We start from the raw sequence: 24,761 nt of genomic DNA, 5'->3' as shown, positions 1-24,761 counted from the left end.
TATAACTGTGCTTCACATAAAGTGGTGTAAACGTTATGTTATTGAAAATAACAACATAATATTTGATCACTCTTCTAATCAATGTTTTATCACAACGAATTCGTTGACATAACCGATACATGGTAACAGGAGACAGAGCCACACGCCCTCACAGAGTGGTGGTGTAACAGCTCAATTAACAATGCCACAATCGGATGTGACTACCATATGCGTTGATACAGAGCGGTGGTGCATTGAAGACACGAAAGACATTGAAGCCCTGGCATTGCATAAGCGTTTGTTACGGTTAAACAAAAATGTTTTCATGGGCACAATAGTTCTACAATTATTGTGTGCTGTTCACATGACAAATACCACGTGTGTAATTATCATACTCCCAACGAACACGCAAAGATCCTAATCGTGCGCGTGTAAATTGTGCATTTGACCTTATAGTCGAGGAGATGTCTTAAATAATATGTATTAAAAAGTGTATTATATAACTTTATATTAAATTTATTTTTAATGAAAGTTATGTGAAGCACAGTTAATTATTCCGTTAGTATATTTAGATACACTTTAGATAATACTATTTTCTCACCCTGCAAAAGGTCTCTTCGCATGACATTGTATGTTTTCTTTGCTGCTGTTCCCTCCAAGGACGAAAAGTCGATATCGATATTGGTCTTCATGAAAGGTACCTTGCACGACTTCTTATTGTCTGTAAATGCCTCTTCGATTGCTGCATTTTCCTTCTTACCAAAGTCCTTCTTATCGGAAGGACTGTCTTTCTCGAAATAGGCCCACTGTATTGTTCGAGAGAGTAGGGTCGCCTTTTCTGTTTCGCTCTCCTCCTTCTCAATGTCACGTAGGTATTGAAAAACCTTTCCTGTGGCAAGCCCAACCTCACCTCTCAGTCCTGTCAGTTCTATAGCTCCTTTGTTTCTGTCGACTCTTAGCTCCACATCAAAGCGTTTATGCAAGGAGTCAATCTGGAAGTATATTTTCTGTGTCAGTAAATCGTCAGGATGCTCGGCATCCTAAGGGTATCTACTTCTAATCCAACAATTAGGGATTCGAAAGTATATTTATTATGATGCAAATAACAATTCCAAAGCATCTGAATATTTATCTAAGACTTTTCTTCGAATGAAATTGAAATTCACAACAAATTATAAAAGGGGGAAACAAAAGTGGATTGAAGAGGCTAGTAAATAATAACAAATATTTGAGAGGTTTTTTGTAGAAATACATTTGCAAACAAAAACGATAAAACCTTTTCAATAATAATAATTAATATGTAGCAGAGTCCGTTGTACGATTCCGACTATTTCATAAGCATGATATGCTTGTCGTGAGAGGCTCCAAACGGGATCGGCAGGGCAGGCTCGCTGACTTGGTTGATGCATGTCATCGTATCCCAATTGCTTGGAACGATGCTCATGATGTCAGTCACTGGCTTGTCTGGTCCAGACTCGATTATTTACAGATCGCCGTCATATAGCTGGAATATTGCTGAGTGCGGCGTTAAACAACAAATCATAAGCATGAGAGAGGTGGAGGAATAGCCTTGTGGTTAAAGCGTTCGCTCGTCACGCCGAAAGCGTTCGATTCCCCACATGGGTACAATGTGTGAAGCCCGATTCTGGTGTCCCTCGCCGTGGTATTGCTGGAATGTTGTTAAAAGCAGCGTAAAACACTCCTCACCTACTCACTAGTACTCACTCATAAGCATTTGTTTATGAATCACTACCAAATAGTGTTTGCGAAAAAGTGAGCGTATCCGGATCCTGCCCTCAACAATTGCAAATGCAGGTCAATTGTTCATTTGAAAAATAAATCACACGGGAATATGTGGTACAACATCATTTTGCTCATTGACGGACCAAATGTCTACCATAAAACTTATTTAAAGCTTCTTTAAGAACGTGGTTGTTGTAACGCTGATCAAACAGATTTTGTGCAAGATTCGTATGACGCTCTTTCAAATCTTCGTACAAAGAGCATCCTCGATTGTACCTCAAACGTTGTGAAATGAAGACACCAAGGCCTGGAACTTCTGGAATATTGCTGGACAGAAAGGGACGGATGAGGCGGGCTCACTGGTCTCCTATATTTCTAGTTCAGGTGGGTAAATCAGTGGAAGGAAGTTGGGTATTTTAATATTTTTTAACCATATCAGATAATCGATATTCCGGAAGCTTTAAGTTAAATGGCTTGGCCAAATGCCCGTGTTGCCAATCCAATGCGTGGTTTTGGCATATTTCTTCAGTTATTTGTGGCATTATTTGAGATGTCACTTATGGCAAGCTCTTTGATTAAGCATTGAATGCGTAGTGATCCTTATATACAATGGCAGAGTTATTTGAGGCAATGTCAGTGGGATCTACTATAAACTTTTCATAGAGGGCATCCAGTTTCATTTTGTTATTCCAATATTGTTTCCTAGTTTTATTTTCTTCATTTTTCTCATTCTACCAAAGACAACATCACATACTGACTTAAGCCACCCCGATAGACATTCAACAGGTTCATCTTCCCTTTTGGCCATTATTTTATTAATGATAAGAGGAGAAACCATAAAGTACTCTTCATACAAGAAAAAAGAGAGAAATATAAAAGAACAAGAACTACTGGAAACATTACAATGTAAAGAAATTAAATTGGACGAATGCGAAAAGGAAGATATGAAACAAACTTTATTGAACGAAATCAAGAAATTGCAACTAGAACTAGAAGATATTATAAGGGTAAAAACTCAAGAGCAAAAGCAAACTGGATAGAAAAATTTGAAAAACCAATCTCCTATTTTCTGAGTCTTAGAGTCGCGAAACTTTCAGAATAAATCATTCACTAAAATATAAGATTCAAATGGGCGTTTGTCGATAATCCTACTGATATTCAAAACGAAGTCAAACTTTTTTATAAAAAAATTATACTGTAAACATGATGTCTCTGAAGTTAATCTTTGGCAGATTCTTTGTGAATATGACGTTCCAAAACTAGACGAAAGCACTTCCAACTGTCTCGAAGGCAAATTAACAGAAACTGAAGTACTTACTGCTCTAAAATATCTTAAGAATGAAAAGAGTCCTGGCCCTGAAGGATTTACTGCGGAATTTATAAAATTCTTTTGGAAATACATTGGAAAATTCCTTGTAGGATCACTTAACTGTGGTTTTGAAAAAGGCAAACTTTCCATTTCTAAAAAATTAGGACTTATAACCTGTATTCCTAATTCCTCTCATAAGTAATTGTATCGATAAATTCTACAAATTTTGATCATCTTGTCATCTTTTGTTTCCCACACAATATTTCTGTTCTCAACTTTTGTTTACTGCGTATGTATTACATTGGATAGCCCATGTGTAAAAATGCAACAGAAATAAAAAGTTAAAAAAATAAATAAATAATTTTATGAAATGTTTTTACAGGATCCATAATGATTGTCAAGTTGTGATCCTAACTGGTATAAGGCTGTTCACAGGATTTAGGACCATATTTGACTAGTAACTGTTGAAGGCTGGTATTGTCTTCTTGAAAAACCTCTAATGGCACTACACATGTTCCAAACTCAAATAATGGGCATTTTTACAGAAAAGTGAATATCGTAACCTGATGGTCTGTTAGTTTTGTTATCACTTGGTCCTGTGATGTCTCTGTAATCCATTCCTCCTTGCATAGTGCTTCCAGGTTCCTTATACCATTGGCTATGTTGTCTGATTGGTCAGAGAAGAAGAAGAGATCAACCCTCCCTGTCGAAGTGGTGCCTGACGAAATGTACGAAGAACAAGATGGAACATGCCAATCCTTGGGAAGCGTAAAGGCAGTTATCGTATTGATAGATAAAACGACAAAACCCTTTCCATCCCGCCCATGAATGCAACGAGGTCATTCCATCATGGTTAATAATAATAAGTAAATTAGTTCAGCAAATTCTCAAACACAAAAGTAACTGTGATCAATTAATTTTATGGACAACTGAAAATAATGGCAATAATGACGACATGGCCTATATTCCAACTACTAATTGTTCAGACAAACTAGGGTAGCTAGATGACATTTTTGTGTCTGATGGGTCCAAAGAAAAAAATATTCTTTCTCCCTCTCTTGCCTATCTCTTATAGGAAATTAAAGTAGAATACATTTCACCATAATTTGTGTAAAACAAAACTAATATCAAGGCAGAATTTGGATGTGAAAGTTTGAAGTTGTTTAAAATATTATTTAATATTATTAAAGATAATTTTCCTATGGGGTATCTCTTTGCAATCGTTAACAGCACAAATACAACTCCTGCACCTTATTGGTAAATACTTACCTCTTGTAATGATAGATTGTGCCTGTTGTATTCCTCCTGTGTCTGCCGAGTGTTTCACCATTGCAGCAAATGGTTTTAACATTGCTTCCTGGAATACAACTACTCGAACATCGCTGATGTTAACAGCCTGAGGTCCGAACTCAGCAAATGCTTGTGACATACGCTTGGCAATATCCTCAGGCTGTATATTACCGATGCCTGTTCAGAAAATGTTGCTTGATACAATAGAAGCTGACATATAGATGCAAAATACAACTATGAGAGGAACATTCTGACTGCTGCACAGCTTTTCAGCTTCTTTTTATTATTATTAATATTATTTTTATTATTGTTGTTGTTGTTGTAGTTGTTCTTATCATTATTGACCACTTTTCTTTCTTTCAAATTCCGAAAACGACCACTTCATCTGTTATATTTTCCAATATTCTTCATTTGTTGATTGAGAACTACAACGAAACATATATTCTGATCCAAATATAGATAAAACATTACCAAAAATATGTAATATATTAACACACTCACAACGACTGCTACCAGTTCTAGCCACGTTACCTGTTCCCAGCAAAGGGAATGCTACTGACTGTGCATCACGCAGTTTTTCTGCCTCTTCCAGACAGCTGAGGACCACTTTCTTCCAGTCATTGCCGAAATGGTGCCCGGTCACATGGATGACGTATTTACACTTCAGACCTTTGGATGTCGTGCTGATAACGCCATGCTGTCTCATGTCATCAACTGTAACAGCCAACGAAATTCAAGCATTCTGGTCATGCTACCGATAAAGCAGTTAAGTAAAAGAAACAAGTTGTGCCAATCCAGACTTGAACATGTACTTGCGGCCTGACAATACTGGGTGTAACTATGCATTGGGATCGGATTCCCTTGAAATCTGGATACTCAAGTGCCAGAGCTAATTATTGCTTTGGGGATGTTTCCCATGGACTTGAAACTGAACTCAACTTCTCTCACTCACATTAACAAAACATTCTAGTGGATAAAACCCATTTTGATAGATACTCATAATGACGTGAGCTTCGTTTTCTACTAGTGTAACACCGACCACGAGCGATTACATAATTCACTTGAAATTCAGAATGCTAGATTACATCAATATTAATGTTACATTGATGTTACATTTCCACATAAAAGATCTGAAGTCTTCCTGAAATGTTATTTTATCTACAATGTACAACTCCAGGGTATAGCAAGTGTCTTACACAACTGCACAGAGAATCGATATGAATCTCACCTTTCTTTGCACACTGCGACTCCATATCTTTGCCACATACTTTCCTGATAGCACTTGAGACAGCACCTTAAGGAAATATACCATACTCAGCACACGTAAGGCATTCCTCTTTCAGTTTATCATGTAATACTACTTTGCTATTATCAAGACACGTCTGCCTTTACATTTCATTAAGTATCTATTGAGACAACTATCATGTAAATACAGGTGTTATCGTTGATTAAAAATAGTGTACAGTAAAACAAAATGTATATCTTTATCAGGATTATTGAAAGGAGCATATGTAAGTCCCTTGTGAATTTGTGCTAGTAAAACGTACCTATACTTTCCAATTCCTTTAATGATCTTAATGTGGAAGTAAAATATTCACTATTTCCCTGACATTCTTTAATACGTTCTTTACCTTATGGTACAGTACATCTCTATATTACTCATTTATTCTGCTAATGGTCTTTACATGGAAGTAAGTGGAATGGTCTTCACATGATACCATCCGGCTACTCTATAGTCCTGCTATCTTCTGATATAGATACAACTGTCTAATCTATTGCACTGCAAAGGTCTGGTATGGTATCAATTGGCTCCTCTCTTTTCCTCCTATTTACTGCTAATAGTCTCACTAACTGCTGCCCCACCTTTCTTCAGGTCCAGTTCCATGTTGGTGCTGTTCACGATACAGTCTGTGTCTTCTTCTGTTATGTCCCCTTGTTTCATTTGCACTGTAATATTTCCAAACTGTATGCTACCAGAGCCGGCGGAGGCGCTCCAGGGACCTTCTGAAACAATCCCACGAACCCCTGTAACTAAAACAAAGATGATGAGAGACCGAGCAAGATTAAATTAACGCTGCTTTGAACAGTATTCAGTTGTAGCAAGACGTGTCAGTTTGATGTGGGGAACACAGGTCTTTACGACCTTAAAACCAACGACACGCTGACAAATTAAGCGATACATAATCAGGAGGAAACTGGGACTGGGGTTGATGCCTTGCATAAGACAGCGAAAGTGCGACACCTTACACCGCTGGGCCACCCATTATATAAATATGATTGTATACGCATTTACACGTAACTGGATCATGAGCAGCACGTTTAACAGAATCACACATTTTAATGGCAGCAGGTACCCCTACAGGCCTCTACATCATGGAAGTATAATTTACTCTACACTAGATTTGATCAGGGAGAATCCGCTTGGCCACCCGTCCGTTAGACTTGGTTGTATACGCATATACACGTAACTGGATCAAGAGCAGAAAATCCTCATGAATGGCAGCAGTTAGCCCTACCAGCCACTAACATAGAGATATTATGTGCGCTTTACTCGTTTTTATGCCATTACCAAGAAGGTCAAGATCATCACATCATATTTCTCGTCACAATGGATTAACTTGGAAGTGATTTTGCCAACTTTCTTTGAATATATACTAGTAGTTGCTAAAGAAACCGAATGTACCTTTAATTTAAGCTATTCAATATTTTGACGTTGATTGGAAGCCTTGATAATTATTTCATTATCACACGCGAACACATGTTGACCTTGTGACGCCTATGATTAGTTTGCCTGGAAACGTGAACTTAAAACAATCAGTATCTCATCATCTCATCATGACATTACCTCCAAGAAAACAAGAAACTAGAGATGTTTATCAACGATAAGAACAGGAACATAAGGTGCCACATTTTCTAATTGAGACTGGAGCAACCAGTAAACATTGCAATCATTTCAGTTTTGATTGTCTAGAGTATCTCTGAAGTGAAAATGAATTTCTGTTGATAGTATTGATATCGGATAGCCTAGACCCGGGTTCGATTCCAGACATGGGTACAATGTGTGAAGCCCATTTATGGTGTCCCCCGTCGTGATATTGCACGAATATTGCTAAAAGCGGCCTAAAACCATACTCACTCACTCCCCATCCTACGTTACAGGAAAGTTCAAAGGAATAAATCCTATATCAAATATTGACAAATAGTCCCGCTCTTATTTCTTACCTGTTTTAGGTGTTCGTATGGTGGATTGTTGATTCAATGATTTCACTGATTCCTTCATCTGAGACGAAACTGTGAGGAACATTGACTTCTGGAACACAACCACCCGTACATCTGTCAGGTTGGATGCTTGAGGCTCGAACTCGGCAAAGGCATGAACCATGATCTCGGATATTTCTTGAGGGTTGACGTGACCAGCACCTGATGGCATTAAGTGTCGGTATTGTTATCATAATTAGCATAAACTATTAAGGGTGGTGGTGGGGTAGGCTAGTGGTTAAAGTGTTCGACTCCACACATGGGTACAAAATGTAAAGCAGTTTTGTCTGGTGTCCCCGCCGTGATATTGCTGGAATACTGATTAAAGTGGCGTAAAATGACACTCACTTAATAAATCACTCAATCACTCATTCACTCACTATACAGTGACCTATAGTTGACTTGTAGTATATTTGGGAACGAAACATTAATATATATTAATAAATATAGGTATATTAGCACGGTACATATTCATTCATTGAACACCAAATTATCATTATTTCATTATTAACTTGAAAAAAATAACTTGAACCTACCTGTTCCAAGGACCGGAAGGGCAATCGAGCGCGCATCACCCAATTCGTCTGCCTCTCTCAAACATGTGAGGACAACTTTCTTCCAGTCATTGCCAAAATGGTCCCCCGCCACATGTAGGACGTAGCTACACTTCAGACCTTTCGCTGTCGTGCTGACAACACCGTTCTGCCTCATTTCGTACACTATATATAAAGTATGGTTCTGATCAGTCTTTGGAATTATCGAGTTTCCAAAAACATACGCACGTTTTTACCGGAGAAAGATGTTGCTGCGCAGGTATCTTTGTAAAACACACTATTTGTGCAAAGCCTAGAACACACACTGCATATATTTTTCATGGAGAACCGCAGCTGATCACACCTGTGTGTATGAACATGGCTGACTCACTACAGGAGCCGCAGCTGATCACATCTATATGTATGAACATGGCTGACTTACTACATGAGGCGCAGCTGATCACACCTGTGTGTATGAATATGGCTGACTCACTACAGGAGCCGCAGCTGATCACACCTGTGTGTATGAACATGGCTGACTTACTACAGGAGCTGCAGCTGATCACACCTGTGTGTATGAACATGGCTGACTTACTACAGGAGGCGCAGCTGATCACACCTGTATGTATGAACATGGCTGACTCACTACATTAGGCGCAGCTGATCACACCTGTGTGTATGAACATGGCTGACTTACTACAGGAGGCGCAGCTGATCACACCTGTGTGTATGAACATGGCTGACTTACTACAGGAGGCGCAGCTGATCACACCTGTGTGTATGAACATGGCTGACTCACTCCAGGAGGCGCAGCTGATCACACCTGTGTGTATGAACATGGCTGACTTACTACAGGAGGCGCAGCTGATCACACCTGTGTGTATGAACATGGCTGACTTACTACAGGAGGCGCAGCTGATCACATCTGTGTGTATGAACATGGCTGACTTACTACATGAGGCGCAGCTGATAACACCTGTGTGTATGAACATGGCTGACTTACTACAGGAGCCGCAGCTGATCACACCTGTATGTATGAAGATGGCTGACTTACTACAGGAGGCGCAGCTGATCACACCTGTGTGTATGAACATGGCTGACTTACTACAGGAGGCGCAGCTGATCACACCTGTGTGTATGAACATGGCTGACTTACTACATGAGCTGCAACTGATCACATCTGTATGTATGAACATGGCTGACTCACTACAGGAGGCGCAGCTGATCACACCTGTGTGTATGAACATGTCCGACTTACTACAGGAGCCGCAGCTTAGAGTTTCTCAATATACATTGCACTAAGAGTTTCTCAATATAAATAATACTATGAGTGATTTGTGTTTGTCAGTATAAATATTACTATGAGTTTCTCAATATAAATAGGTAATATGAGTTTCTCAGTATTCATAATGTATCTTACAAAATCCCAAAGTCGCCTTTTTTTGCTGACATCAACGCAATATTATACAAAAAGTTACTCTTGACGAGGTCACTGTGCGAAAACAAAGACCCTAGGACCCAACCCTTTTGGTGGCTAGACCGCTGAAGCGGTCGCTTCCGAGGGTCCTTATTTTCGCATATTCACCTCGTCAAAAAAATTATATCGTTTTGTTATACCGAAATTCACTTAAAAGTTGATGAAGTCTTTAAAACGTCCCGTATTTCATTACAGTAACTTAGCTGCGAACCGTGAATTGTTCGTTGTTTTCTAGCAGACGAGTCAATATTCATCACATGTGATCAAAATTGGTCATGTGACGAGTCAATATTCGAGGTCTGTGTCAGTCACATGATTTCGAGGGTCGACATTGAAATGTGTTGTTTCGTTACGTGGTCCAGAATAACCAATGGAATTTAGAGATTGTTAACAGGGGTATAATAGAGGTGCAAAAGATGAGTAAGAATTTATAGGTGGAACCTGAATGTGCATCGTAGTCCTGCACCATGACTGTGGAATAAATGTAGGTTATGAGACCGAAACCAATCTAGGTTAGAGTGAGTGAGTGAGTTGGGTTTAACGCAGCTTTTAACAGTATTCCAGTTATATCACGGCGTGTCAGCTTAATGAGGAAAGCCCGAAGTGATGCAGGTCTCAGATGTTTACCACTTCGGTGAAACCCACGAGCACGGGTATGGTGCTGACAGACCTAGAAACCTGGATTCGAACCCACAATCATAGGTTTCTGGCGTGCCCAAGGGACGCAACTCCGCACAGCGAATCGCGGCGCCTTAGACGACTAGGCCACCCGTGCCACCAATCTAGGTTAGAAAAAACGTCTAGCAAGTTAACAGGACAACTGTTATTTTAGAGGAGAGAAATGTTATATGTAATAAAAGATTTCACAGACTATTTGTTAGTTTATTTGAGTCCTTGTATTATGGTAGAGAACGTGTGGAACATCTGACCCAATTGTTGCGAACTGTCTTCCTATAACTCCAACAGCACTTCACATAACGCCAATAGCTGCTATAATCAACCGAGCCTTTTCAGAACTATTTATTGTATTGAAGAACATATTCAAGGTACAAAGAATACTTGTTTTTTTAATGTAAAACGATTCTCGTTGTTTTTCCAAACAAGCACTTGTTCCTTACCTTTCATTTTGCACTGTGACGTCATGTCTTTTCCGCATGCTGTGGCGATAGCTACGGACACAGCACCTGGAACAGAAAATCGTGGAAATATTCAATATGTCAACATGTGCAAATAGGCTCACTATTTATTGACTTTTCTTGTCTAACGATGCTCAATATACCAGATATATGACGGCGCTTCTGTAAGTAATAAAGTCTGGACCAGACAATCCAGTGATCGAAATAATGACCATTGTCCCACACTATCGCAATCAACCAAGTCATGGCTACCCGATCCCTTTTGTCGCCAATCCCTTTAGGTTGTTTGGGACCTAGTCTACCCCGCAATCCCTACTAGGGAGCAACAAGACAGTAAAGTATGTGCTGTTTCTAGGCCCAAATCTAAACAGGTTATAATAAAGTTATAAAATAATATCACGGTTATAGAGTTTTTAACATTCAAAATGAACAACATGCGTCGGAGCTTGTTAATTTGTTTTCAGTTCTATACCATAAACAGGTTATACCATGTTCCGACACGTCTTCAGATTCCAAGACGATCCAGTTTCATTGCAGTATATACTAAACGGTTTTCACAACTGAACACATCACAGCTGTATTATAAAGCGAGACATCCTTCTAACAGTTTAACGGTAACAAGCAATACAAACTACTACTGATCTACAGCGTCAACCCGCTCTTTTTTCACCTCTTTGTAGGTCCAGCTCAGGGTTTGTACTGTTGACGATGCAGTCAGCGTCCTCCTTGGTTATGTCCCCTTGTTTGATCTGAACGTTGAGCCGTCCAATCTGAAGTCCGTCCGATTCAGTCTCGGATACCCATGAATCTTCAATACATGTTAAAATGTATGTATTCAAATATAATTTAACAATTTAATGAACGAGATACTGTCCCTATTTCAACAAAAGAACAAGAAATGGTTTCCCTCAACACAGAAAACAAAACTCTCAGCATACCAGTGTTCAGTTGTTCAAAGAAAGAACGGCGATCCTTTATCCCAACTGCTGGCTCAGTTATCTCTCCTGTCTCCATTTGTCTTTTATACTGTTCAAAGGCCTTCGTGAAGGATTGAAAAAGAAAACACATACAAACTCTTTGAGTACAGAAATAACACAAAATAAAATATATTCCTTGTTTAAGATTAATTATCTCCATCGAGTGTCTTTTAATAACAGTATGAGTGTGAGATTCTATCAGGTCATCCCGCATGAATCTTCGACCTTTTTTATGGTAACTGGTGACGTCACAAACTCACAATGACACGCAAAGCGTTGTGATACAATGCAATTACAGCCTTATCTCCTTTGCAACTGTGTACATAGTCTGAACCATGAAATCAGTTGCAGAGCCCAAGTTCCGAGTGTCAAGGGCTAGTAACGCAATGGTTCGTCATTTGTCATAAGGTGTTGTTTTCTAACACATGGAAATATGTTTGATCACACCCATACTACATCTCACGCGAAAGTCAGTTTGGAATGATACATGTATTCAAGTTTCTTAGCAGTTAAGTCAAACTTGCAACCGTCAAAAAAATGTTTCCCTTTCTATGACCACCTAGAAGCTTCAGACGAATGTGTCCTTGACACACATAGCATGTTGCTCCATTGAAAAATCAATTTTAACATACACTATAATCATAATAATAATAATAATAATGCTGTAATTATGTGTTATCTCTTACCTGGATGACTTGTTTGTCTGATGGATAAATCACTACTCGAACTTCTTCCAGTGCGGTGCTTCTCTCTTGAAAGTTATTGACAACTGTGTACATAGTCTGAGCCACGAAGTCAGGTGCATAGCCCAGGTTCCCTGTACCTAGGGCTGGGAAGGCAATGGTTCGGCATCCGTCATCAGAAGCTGTTTGCAAACACTTCAGAATGATATTCTGAAGAACCTGTTCAGGGGAAAGGCAATGTGGAGAAAAAATACATATAATCTAAACAAATACCATCTTTCATGAATGTCCACAAATAGATTCTTGAAATGGTTGCTATGTCAGATAGGATTCGAGCCTCTTGAAAAAATTGGGGTGTAATCATTTTTAGGAACAGGAATGTGACATTTTAGCCCCATTGGGGTTGTGGTCACTGAGGAAATGATGTTTCAAGTGTGAAGCTTTATGAGCTTTACGAATTTACAGGCACGGTCAAAGTGTAAAAAATAGGATCAAAGTTTTGAATATCGTGAAAAAGGAACCTATGTGTGGAGCACCACCGCCAACTACACATATACCAAATTTCATGTTTGATATAATGGCCAAAAATAGCTCTGCCAATATGGCTAACGAGACGGCCATAGTGAAAATCAGATTAGCTCTTGAACAAATTGGGCTGTCATTGGTGGGAAGAAGCATGAAAGTTCAGTTTCACTGGAAGGGTTTCCAAGGAGAAGATGTTTACGACGGACGACGAATGATAGACACTGGTCAAACAGGACACGGCATAAGCTCACTTAACTTTTTCAGGCTAATAAACAAAAACGGCTGAATTGTTGGTTACAAAAGACGCTTCTGATTCAGAGATACAAAAATAACTGGGTTAACTTACATCAGAACTAGAGGCACTTGCAGTGGACAGACAGGCATGATACACACGACATCCCAAGTCTCCCCCAGAACTGACAGCAACATCTCCCGGCTTTATTCCTTGGGGATACTTCACTGACAGCTCATCCTGTATTGTGTTCCCTGCAGCTTTCAGGATCGACTTGGACACAGCTCCGTTGTTAAGATCAAGGTTGTTGGACGTTGAGTTTATGATAGCATCAGCCTATTGAAAATGCTTGCTGACTACAAAAACTGCGATAATATCAAATATAAATGAAAGTGCTCGGGCGTGTTTCTGTGTATATCTACAATTTCAATGATCAGATAACATCTTAGTTGACTTACAATAGCAACACAATAGTAAGACCGTTTATACCGATTGGGAAAGCTTAATGTAGATGCCAACATGAGTAACCTTATTACTGTTCCTTCGCTTCATCATCCATTTAAGACTTCTAATACATCACGCAAAGCATTGCAATTGAAAGACACGCACTACACAAGACAGAGCGATCATTATTACACAGATTAGCACTTAATATACCATACTTACTTTTTGTTTCGCAATTTCGCCTTTGACAATTGTCACTTTGCTGTGTGAAGATGCTTTTTGACCTTGTGAGAGAAAGAAACACAGCCACACTATTCAAGTAACGTGATGTCAGACAGGGAATTGTCTGTAAGCACCCTGAGTGCCACAAACACTGATTTGTGTGCACATTCTAAGTGAAGGTAACTCATAAAGACAACCTTGGGTTGCCAGAACCGTGACTATGCTCGTAGGTGTAATTATTAAACACTGAATAGCGTCAAAAGCAGCTTTAAAAAGCCCAAGTTACTCAATAGTTAAATAACTCATAGTCGAAAGAGAAAGAGGAGGTGTGGTAAAATGAGGTTTAGCCTTCTAGATTATTGCACTTATACAGCTATGGGCATGCATCTGTTCGTAGTTGCTGGTACTAGTCTGGACTAATGCCCATTTTATAGTGCTAGGCAACTGAGATAACATGCTGGCGTGTATCATGAAGACCCCATTCAGGCACAGTATACTGACTCCAGGCTGTGCAGTACTTGTTATAATCCATTAATGCTGAGCACCATGCAGGGTAACAACAAGTACCATCTTTTAACGTCTTTAGGTATGAAACACCAGGGGGTTGAACCACCGACAATACGCTCTCTGGAAAGACGCCGTACCCACTAAGCTACGGAGGCGGTCACCAGAAAAAGAGCTCTTATGTTATATTACATATCTTAAGCTTCAAACAACTCGTAAAAATATTTACGGACACCACCAGTGACTGGTTTGGGTTTTGTAGCTATTGGAGGGCGTAAATCAGTTGTATTGTTGCTCTGTGTCAGCGCCACTCTTCGATCACTAAACACGAACTGTAGAGCCTCGGCGAACAGCTGGGTGGTTTTCCCGTTCATGTCAATCAGGTACACATTCGTCACGCCGCTGTTTGGACTCTCCAGAGTGAAGAATTTCTTAATGGCCTCAACAATGTGCCTGAAAAGAGACATGAAACTAATCATCTAGTAATAAAGATATTGATACATCAGATATTGAATGTAGTTAGATGTTCCTGCAATAGAGTCCCGAAAACACACCATTCGTGTGCATATTTACTTATTATTTGTTATAAAAATAGCATTAGAATAGTATGTGCATATGAGTTAAAATGTGGTTTCTCATTTACGAGACTAACATACACTTGAGGATTTCAATGGGTTCAACGTTTCCAGTTGATGGCAAGGTTGATTTGACTTGGTTGATGAACGTAAGTATCATGTACGAATGACTTACACAACTTTATTGACATAAAGCATATCTCATTCACCTGAACGTTCCCAAGCCCATAAATGATATAACTGATATAACAAAGTGGCGTAAACCCACATCACTCAATCACTCACGCACTCACTCACTCCACAACATACATGTCAAACGTTTTGAACTATTCTCTATTTCAGTTAATTGAACTAACTAAAGGGCATTTCGTGACGTTGTTTTAGACATAATGCATTTGTGAGGTACACTTTGTAAAGACACAAGTCTAGACGACACCATTCAGTCTTGATCTAACCTTGTAGCAAGATTGCCTGGGTACCGAAATATTCCAACACTAAGGGCAGGTAACGCAATAGACTTGTATCCATGTCTGTCTGTTTTCTCCATGCTTAACATGATGGCATCTTTCAGGTCTCTTTCCTCTCCAGCATGACCACCTGACCAACACGGACCGACGGCATGGGCAACCATTTTACAGGGGAGACGTCCTGCACCAGTAGTTACAACATCCCCCGCTCTCAAAGCCTTGTTCTTAGTGTCTTCATCACTCTCCTGTTGAATTGTAGGTCCACCTGATAACATGATGTTTATTGTAAACTCGATGTGAAGATGTGGGAATCCTTGAAATTGCCAGGTATTGTTATCAGGTTGTGTATATTGACAGAATCACAACAAGTTGTTTGTATGTTTGAATTAATCATGTCCTTTTACAACACATATACATTATAAAGCATTAAATAAAAACAATATACATACCTTTATCTGCTATGGCTTTTGCCAATCCTCCAATGTGATCTAACCTGGTGTTAGCTGCATTGACGATGACGTCAACCTCCATAGCTGTGATGTCACCTTTGACAACATCAATCCTTCTTTTCGAGTCTATGTCACAGCTAGCGATAACTCTGGTCCCAGTTGGGTTTCTACCCTGTGGTGAAGACGAGACTGAGGCAGGTATTACGCCAATCGTTTCGACTCTCACTTTGACTGATTCATCAAATGACGTTTCTATGATACATCGACTCTCTTTCTCTGTTGAGAGAATGCCTCTCTTCCAAATATCTGAATTGATGAACCTTCCGATCCCAGCCTTCCTGAGGGTATGTTTCTTATTAATGACTTTCTCTGCAAGACTTGTCAAATCCTGCACAGCTTTGGTAAGGGCTTCCTGGCAGCCACGAACTGTTATCTGTTGTGGTGTCGATTTGTAGTCCAGTTTGCCACTGTGTTTCACCATGTCATGACTAATATCAATGAGCTCACCTTCTCTATACACACATAGGAATCTGTAGACTGGGCTGGGCATTTTCACTATCTGCCTATACACCGAGTTCTGTAGGATAAAGTTGCGAACCTCCTCTTTGATTTCATTAATTGTGTTGTCAAAGGTAACAATTACAACATGGGAGGCCTTCCGGTCAATGTTCAGACTAACAAAACTGCCATATCTCGCCACTGCTGCTTTTTGAAAGGCTGCCCACTTCTCAGTAGACAAAAGGGAGGTATTTTCTTCATCAATTGGCTCATGATGCTCTACGATCATCTCTTTGAGCGTTCGCCCTAGAGCAGCACCATTTTCTTCCGTCGTTGCCATGACAATTACAGTTTCATTTTTGCTTTCAATATCCCATACTCCAGTGATCTTCTTATCCTTCAGTTTGTTCATGACCATAGCCTTCACGTCCTTTTGATCTAGAAAGGAAACCAGTCCCTGGGAAAGTGTAAGTCTGTGTGAACTGTAACTTGTACATCTCTCATACATTAAAACTTTACACTCGTTGATTTCGTTCACTTGACCTTTGAAAATTATCTCGTTATGTTCGACATCGACAGTCACGTTCAAATATGTAGGATACCGCTTCTCAATATCTGCTACATAGCCATCCATCATAAGGAGCTGGAGCTGAAGTGGCTTCAAAGTTTTGATCGGCTCAGTAATCTCCTTCTGTTTTCTTCTGAATTCGTTCTCTACGCCTTCTACAGTTTCCTTCACTTTGGTACCGACTTGCTGTACCTCTCTGGCATGTCCGACTACTGTGACCTTATGTTCTGCATCAGACGTTTTCACGAGAACAGACTTTGACTTGGGGATATCGGTCAAATTCTTCTTCACATCCCCCCACATCTGTTCAAGGGTTGTAAATTCTTCAGTTTTAAATTGATCAATAAAACCTTTCAGAAAGTCCTCTGTGTCTTTTTTCCAAGATTTTGCTACCTTGACAGAATTTGGGGCATCCTCGTTGAGCGTGCATGTCATCGTTGCAGAAAAGTCAGAGAGCCACCTGATTTCGGCATGTCGCTCTTTCAGTCTCCGTTTCAGCTCCTTCTCATCGGTCTTTGAGGTTTGCAGAAACCTACATTTGGTTCCGTCAAGGTTTTGAACAGTAAATGGTTTTGGTTGTGTGTACCAAGATCCATCCGTATCCTCACTGCCTAGTCCAAGACATTCCATGTAAAGCGTCACAGTCAGTTTTGCACCATCAATCGTGTGTTGCTTTGGAAGGATTTTATCTATGGCTGAAACCAGAAAACACATTCATCTGGTTTCAGACTGATGTTAGATCAATAAATGAAATATATATGATTTTATTGATGATGCAGCAAAAGTTCAGTTGCATCGAAATTTGATGACACAGCAGGGTATCGGGTGGGGGTTGATGCTGATATATACGCGCCATGGCCAAAGTTGTTGGAAAGGTGTCAGAACATGCATATTTTATACACCTACCAATTCTACCTATACCATATGGGAGCACGGGTGTCGCAATCGTTTCAGGCACCGCAATTCGCTGCGCAGTTTTGCGTCCCTTTGGCACCTCTGAAACATGATTATGGGTTCGAATCCAGGTCGACCCGAGACCTACACCACGTCCGGCTTTGAGCTGACACGCCGTGATAGAGAGTTTATGAATAGTGTATTACTCCACAAGAATATCAGACATCGAGTCTCACGCCAAAGTTGGCCTTATATTGCAATGACATAAGCTCAGAGAATACAAGAAAGTAAACAATCAAGTTGCACTCAGCAATATGTCAATTACATGACGGCGGTCTGTAAATAAACGAATCTGGACCAGACAATCCAGTGATTGGCGAAATTGGGATACTATGACATGTATCAACCAAGTCAGCGAGCCTAACCACCCGGTCCCGTTAATCGTCTTTTACGACAAGCATAGTCGCCTATTACGGCAAGCATGGGTTGCTGAAGACCTATTCTTATCTGGATCTTCACACTTTGTAAACAGTCAAGATATGGATAGGACTGCAATCATTTATAACACTCAGAGGACTCCAAGCATTCGCTTCACTATCAACATTTCATATAATACATGGGGGGCACGGGTGGCCCAGTCGTCTAAGGCGCCGTGATTCGCTGTGCAGAGTTGCGTCCCTTAGGCACGCCAGAAACCTATGATTGTGGGTTCGAATCCCGGTTCGCCCCGATTATGTTTCTAGGTTTGTCAGCACCATACCCGTGCTCGTGGGTTTCACCGAAGTGGTAAACGTCTGAGACCTGCATCACTTCGGGCTTTCCTCCCACATTAAGCTGACACGCCGTGATATGACTGGAATACTGTTAAAAGCGGCGTTAAACCCAACTCACTCACTCACTCACTCATATAATACATGTACGAGATGTTTGAAAATCATAACACATAAATTCATAATTCATATATAATAAGCCAATCATATCACACCAGGGAAAGGGCCCTGGTTGGCACCGTCAGCTGAGGGCAATAATTAAATTGAGAAGTTCTCAATTAAGCTAGTCATCATTACGTGCTACATTGTACCCATGCCAGGCGGTATGGCACGCCGAATACCCAGGTTCGATTCCCGACATGGGTACAATGTGTGAAGCCCGTTTCATGTGTCCCCTGCCGTGAGTTGCAGGAATATTGCTAATAACGGCGTAAAACCATACTCACTCACTCACTCACGGTATGGCTGTACTGAAATATTGGTAGTGATGTCTCGATGTGTTTTCTAATTTTTTGGGCATGAGTGACCCAGTCGACAGCCTGATTATTTTTCCTCTATTCCTTCGAGGGTTTCACCAGTGGTTAATATCATATTAATAAGACATGCATCACTTCGGGCTTCCCCCACATAAAGCTGACACGCAGAGACATAATTAAATGCTTCCCAAAGTTACGTTAAACCATACGAATTCACACACTACATTGATGAAATTTAAATTACCTCTATAATCCTCAAACTTGACAATGCAATACCCATCACCATTGTGCAAGGAGGCTGTAGCTGGGATTCCATCGGTGTTGCCAGATCTTTTATTTTCAAAGTATAATTGCACAGTGTCTTCAGTACACTCTGCCTTCAGCCCCCTTACAACCACACTGTCACATACAGGTACTTTATGAACCACGATGTGTTGTCCTTCAAGCTTCCTTCTCCTGCACTCTTGTTGCACTCTTTCGAAGTCTGAAAAGTGAGATGATAAGGAAGCTATACTTGTTAATTACTATCAAACGATACTGACAGAATTTTGTTGACACCTGTAGATAGATTGACGTTCATTTAAACGTTTCATAATCTATACTCACACGCTAAAGAAACGCAAGTTGTTTTAAGCAAATAGGTAACAAACACGGAACAATAACTTGATACGAGTTTTATCATGTAGTGAAGCCTGATGGTGTTATCAATATTTTTGGTTGCATTTTGTAAGCCCCGAGTAAAAACGCAACATAAAAAACAAATCGCCAAAACGCGCCATTTCAATGAATATGTGGGTATCATGCACCCATTTCTCGCGAAATCGAAAATGCACGAACTGTCACGAACTGTAGTGGGTATAAAACTGTCGCCGATTCTTGAACCTATCACTACTTGGTCAACAATGCCACGCCTAACTCAAATTCAGAGGAACCAGGCTATTGGACGTTATGAAGCTGGAGAGTCTGTCCAAGATGTTGCCCGTCATATCAACGTTAACATAACCACAATTTACCGTCTCCTGCATTGATACAATGCAACACAGACCACAGATGACCTTCTTCGGAACGGTCGTCCTAGGGTCACCACACCTCGACGAGATCGGCAGATTACCCGTCAACACCAGCGACATCCGTTGCTTGAGAGACCATAGGAACACATAATCGACACATTAGCCGGGACACTGTGATCCGACGTCTCCGTTCCAACAACCTCAGATGTCGCCGACCAGCACGTCGTCCTGTTCTCCAACCACGGCATCGACAAGCACGGCTTCAGTGGGCACAGGGTCATCACAATTGGCGTCCTCGTGAGTGGAGGCGTGTCATCTTCTCTGATGAAAGTCGCTTTTGTGTCTCCCATGCAGACGGAATTTGGCGGCGTCGAGGTGATCGTTTCGCTGACAGAAACGTTGTGGAAAGGGATCCATGGGGTGGACCTAGCGTCATGATATGGGCAGGGATTGGACTTAAATGCGAGACTTGGACCCATGTGCTTTCTGAATGTTAGTCAAGGTCGGGGACACGGCGTCACTGCTCAGCGGTGATCAGACCCCTCGTTGTTCCATTTTTTGCACAACATCAACAACACATTTTCCAGCAGGACAACGCTCGTCCCCATGTTGCCAGAGCTACCATGGCCTTCAATAACACAACATCCTTGTTCTACCGTGGCCAGCCCTCAGCCCTGATCTGAACCCCATCGAACACTTGTGGGAAGAGGTTCAAAGGCGTCTGCACAATGTGCGCCCAGTCCCTACAACTGCTGAGGAGCTACGCACAACTGCTCTGGATGTGTGCTTGAGGATCCCTAGGGCCTTCACAAATCGTCTGATCCACTCAATGTACAGGAGATGTGTGGCAGTGATCAATGCTAATGGTGGTCACACCAGGTATTGACTGACACTTTGGGTATTGACCCGAAACTGTGTAAGCCCTTAACATTTGAAAAAAAACAACCAATTATGTCATCTGCATTTTAATCCATTAAACTGTCTTCAGTCTACTTTTTGTCAATCTTGCCCCATTAGTTATTCTTGTCTTTACTGTTGAAAATAAATAATATGTATACTGCATACTCGACTTGCGTTTTCTTTTGCGTGTGAGTATATCTATTTTCATCTTTAACCTGTCTCTTGGTCTCGTGGACAGTGTCTACCATCAAGGCGCATCATAACAAAAGATGGTGCTTGTTGTTACCCTGCCTGGTTAAATCAAGAACTGGTCGGCTCGAAGTTAGTATTTTGTTTCTGAGTAGGGTATCCATGTTAAACTGCGGCATGGTATATCAGTTGTCTAGCACTATAAAACTGACATCAACTCGTACAAACACACATACGCACGCACGCGCAAATGCACACACACGTGCATACATGTTGTTATAAGAATGTCATAATCGTGAACGCGACGTTAAACCCCCTCACAGATTTTCTTCTCAGGTACAGAAATTATTGTAACCCGTTACACTTATAACGATGTTAGAATAGTGTGGTAATAACGTAAAAGGGAAAACGTGAGCCTTCGTCTTAATTTGAACAAAACTAGGTGATCATCAGTTGTATGAATCACTTCAATGTTACAATGACATGGATAAATACAAGCGACAAATTCCATTCCACTAACACAAGAAATCAAATAAAGAAAACTACATAAAACCATTTCCTTAATCATAATAAATCTCACAAATTCATTCCCATATAATAACGAACCTTTGCTGCAAGCAGAGTCGATTGTACGATTTCGACTATCTTATAAGCATGTGCTTATGAATCACTTCCAAATAGTGATGATACCAGGTGTTCGCGAATATTGAGTGAGTAAGCTGGGTTTAACGCAGCTTTAAACAGTATTACTGTTATATCGCGGCGTGTCAGCTTAATGTGGGAGGAAAGCTAGAAGTGATGCAGGTCTCGGACGTTTACCACTTCGGTGAAAACCACGAGCATGAAACTGTGCTGACAAACCTAGAAAAATAATCGGGGTAAACCGGGATTCGAACCCACAATTATTGGTTTCTTGCGTGCCCAAAGACGCAATTCTGCACAGCGAATCGCGGCGCCTTAGACGACTGGGCCCCCCGTGACCCCTGTTCGCGAAAAGGGGGGCGTATAATGCCCTACCGGTGGCAACGGTGGAACAAAATATTGCAAAGGCAATATTCATTCATAGATTGTTCATCTAAAAAATAACCAAGGGAACATACGGTAAAGTAACCTTGCAAACGGTATCGAACATTATTCTTGTCCTCCATGTGTTTACTTTAAAACGTTTTGAAAACTTTATTGAATGTTGAAATCAAAGGACATTTAAGTAAGCGTTGTATGAAATCTTCATAGAAGGAGCATGCTTGATTGTACCTCAAAGTTTATGAAATGCAGACCCCAAGGGATGGAACTGCTATTTGACTATAGGAAAGTGGAAGTCATCCTTGTCATACAGTCTTGGATAGTTACTCCGAATCTTTAACCATAGATCTTGATATGAAACAGATGAGACGGTTTCAATTTCTTTGCTAATCCAGGCAGACTCACCACACGACTAACTACATGTAGTTCTTGTAGATTATGTATAGTGTTATCTCTTACCAGGGATATTGTGATCCTCAAAAGTTACCAATGCTTTCCCGGGCTCTTCCCCATACAGGACTTCAGTAACGATGCTTCCATGTGCCCATGCTTCCATAAAGAGCTGTAAGTTCTCCTTGTTAGTTGTGCTGCTCACGCCAGTCACAAGAAACCTGTTCTTGTAGCAAGGTATTGGGCGATGTAACTTCAGTGTCAGATTTGCTCCATCGACCTTGTGTTTCCTTTTCAGTACTTTTTGGACCACTCAACACAGAAATAATGAATTTGTAAAACAAGATGATATAATTGTTTTATTAGATAAGACCATTAGTATGTGACCTCTATTTAATCATGTTATAATAATTGAAAATAGTGCAATAATTGCATTGAACACTTTATTAAAGCTCATGCTTTACATTACAGACCCATAACAGACTCTGATTGGATAATATGCATGTGTCTGGGAATGACTTCAAATGAATCTCTGGTCTGTCCTCAGAGGTGTGTGGTTCGTTTCCCCGACGCATTACAACGAAAGATGGTACTTTTGTTACCCTGCCTAACGGGGCATTACGGGGATAGAACAAGGACTGGGACAAGGCTCGGAGTCAGCATATTGTGAGTGAGTGAGTGAGTATCCATGTTATTCTGAGCTATGGTATCTCATCTGGCTCTTACTATTTAAACCGGGCTAGTACAAGCAGGCACGCACACACGTACGCACAGACATACACACGTCGACATGGCGTTAAGGCCAAGGCACACGCAACACATATGACAAAACATACATGGACTGACGTTCACATTCACAAAACACACAATGTATACACATACACTCAAATACACACACACACACACACACACACACACACACACACACACACACACACACACACACACACACACACACACACACACACACACACGCGCGTACTATTAAACCACATTTCACCTCACCTTCAGTTTATTCTCTATAAACTAACATCGGAAATCATTTAACATCGTCAATTATGTATTACAAAGACATAGGAGTCAAGATTACCTTCTGGAGACTCAAACGTAATGAAGATGACATCATCCTTCCTTTCACTTCCTGTCACCGTTCCGCCTCCACTTCTATTAGTGTTTTCAAAGTAAAATTCCAGAGTTTCAGGGTTTGTATTAGGTTTAAATCCCCGGACTTCAATAGTTCTCTGTTCTTGTTTGTCATCATCTTCATCGTCTTCATCGTCTTCATCATCGTCATCATCATCATCATCAGCAGCAGCGGACGTATGGCAGGGGGGTTCCGTGTAAGCCAAAACCTCCACACGTTGTTTGTTAATCAGATGGGACTTTATTTTGAGGATACGTTCTGCAGCTAAAAAAACGATGGCCTCCGTTATTTCCATATTACAACTATAAAAATCTAAGGGACTAATTTGCCTGTCACTGTAGTATTGTTTTATATAGATGGGGTTCCGAGTGTTATTACTACCAAGAGTTTATGCGAACTTTTAAAAGTATACACAGAAACCTACTTTCAGGATCTTTGAAGAAGACCAGAGCCTTGTTCTTCCCCTTCTTCATATCCACCTTAACTACCTCTCCCTCTCCTCCACCACTTCTCCGCCTGTTTTCAAAATACAGCTTCACACTATCCTCAGTCGTAGAGGGCAGTATACCTTTCACTTCCAGGATGGTGGGACAGTCCTCTGGTGTGCCTATTAATGAAACGATTAACATATGCATGAATAATTTATTTGTAAATATTTCGAAAACCAAAATTTCAGATTGGTCACAGTAGCTGGAAAATACCATGTAAGCATGTGGCCAACTAATTTTTGTCAGGGGTTTACAATACTTAGTTGTAATGCTATGAAGGCCTCAAATCATATACCCGTTAAACCAAGGAAGGACTTCAATGTCAGTATACAACTCAGAACTCTTTAGACAACAAGCTACGACGAATTACTGATGATCTGTCTCGAGTAAATGAATGATGTTTATCCCGAGCCTTTCGTGAAGGACCTGCACCATCCATTCACCAGGGATAGATCATCAGTACTTCTGAGTTAAGGGTAGGTAGAGTCCTGTGTATTATTCATTGACATTTTATGAGAGAAAATGAAGAAAAATGAAGGCAGCCTTACGTAATGTAATCGATTTGTGACGTCATGAAAAATGGATGACGTCATATATATTTTTCAACA

The 24,761-nt window shown here is 40.5% G+C and overlaps 1 protein-coding gene across 1 annotated transcript in view; it reads right to left on the bottom strand.

Moving 5' to 3' along the window:
• Nucleotides 1-24,761, bottom strand: part of LOC124138491 (protein mono-ADP-ribosyltransferase PARP14-like) — a 48,268-nt gene that overhangs the window by 7,157 nt on the left and 16,350 nt on the right. The window contains exons 4-24 of the mRNA XM_046505164.2: nucleotides 24,090-24,272; nucleotides 23,612-23,929; nucleotides 22,591-22,833; nucleotides 19,254-19,493; nucleotides 15,804-17,564; nucleotides 15,343-15,619; nucleotides 14,542-14,765; nucleotides 13,809-13,870; nucleotides 13,257-13,478; nucleotides 12,389-12,604; nucleotides 11,664-11,763; nucleotides 11,396-11,536; nucleotides 10,708-10,773; nucleotides 8,116-8,298; nucleotides 7,544-7,741; nucleotides 6,185-6,325; nucleotides 5,550-5,615; nucleotides 4,853-5,035; nucleotides 4,301-4,498; nucleotides 3,595-3,749; nucleotides 581-971 (exon numbers count right to left, since the gene is read on the bottom strand). Coding sequence (XP_046361120.2) covers nucleotides 581-971; nucleotides 3,595-3,749; nucleotides 4,301-4,498; nucleotides 4,853-5,035; nucleotides 5,550-5,615; nucleotides 6,185-6,325; nucleotides 7,544-7,741; nucleotides 8,116-8,298; nucleotides 10,708-10,773; nucleotides 11,396-11,536; nucleotides 11,664-11,763; nucleotides 12,389-12,604; nucleotides 13,257-13,478; nucleotides 13,809-13,870; nucleotides 14,542-14,765; nucleotides 15,343-15,619; nucleotides 15,804-17,564; nucleotides 19,254-19,493; nucleotides 22,591-22,833; nucleotides 23,612-23,929; nucleotides 24,090-24,272 — 5,568 coding nt within the window. The remainder of the gene's footprint in view (nucleotides 1-580; nucleotides 972-3,594; nucleotides 3,750-4,300; nucleotides 4,499-4,852; nucleotides 5,036-5,549; nucleotides 5,616-6,184; nucleotides 6,326-7,543; nucleotides 7,742-8,115; nucleotides 8,299-10,707; nucleotides 10,774-11,395; nucleotides 11,537-11,663; nucleotides 11,764-12,388; nucleotides 12,605-13,256; nucleotides 13,479-13,808; nucleotides 13,871-14,541; nucleotides 14,766-15,342; nucleotides 15,620-15,803; nucleotides 17,565-19,253; nucleotides 19,494-22,590; nucleotides 22,834-23,611; nucleotides 23,930-24,089; nucleotides 24,273-24,761) is intronic.

The sequence above is a fragment of the Haliotis rufescens genome, unplaced genomic scaffold (genome assembly GCF_023055435.1).
Source record: "Haliotis rufescens isolate VD_foot unplaced genomic scaffold, xgHalRufe1.0.p SCAF_97, whole genome shotgun sequence".
Classification (NCBI taxonomy): Eukaryota; Metazoa; Mollusca; class Gastropoda; order Lepetellida; family Haliotidae; genus Haliotis; species Haliotis rufescens.
The sequence above is the reverse complement of the archived record's forward strand: the minus strand, read 5'-3'. Positions and strand labels throughout refer to the sequence as shown.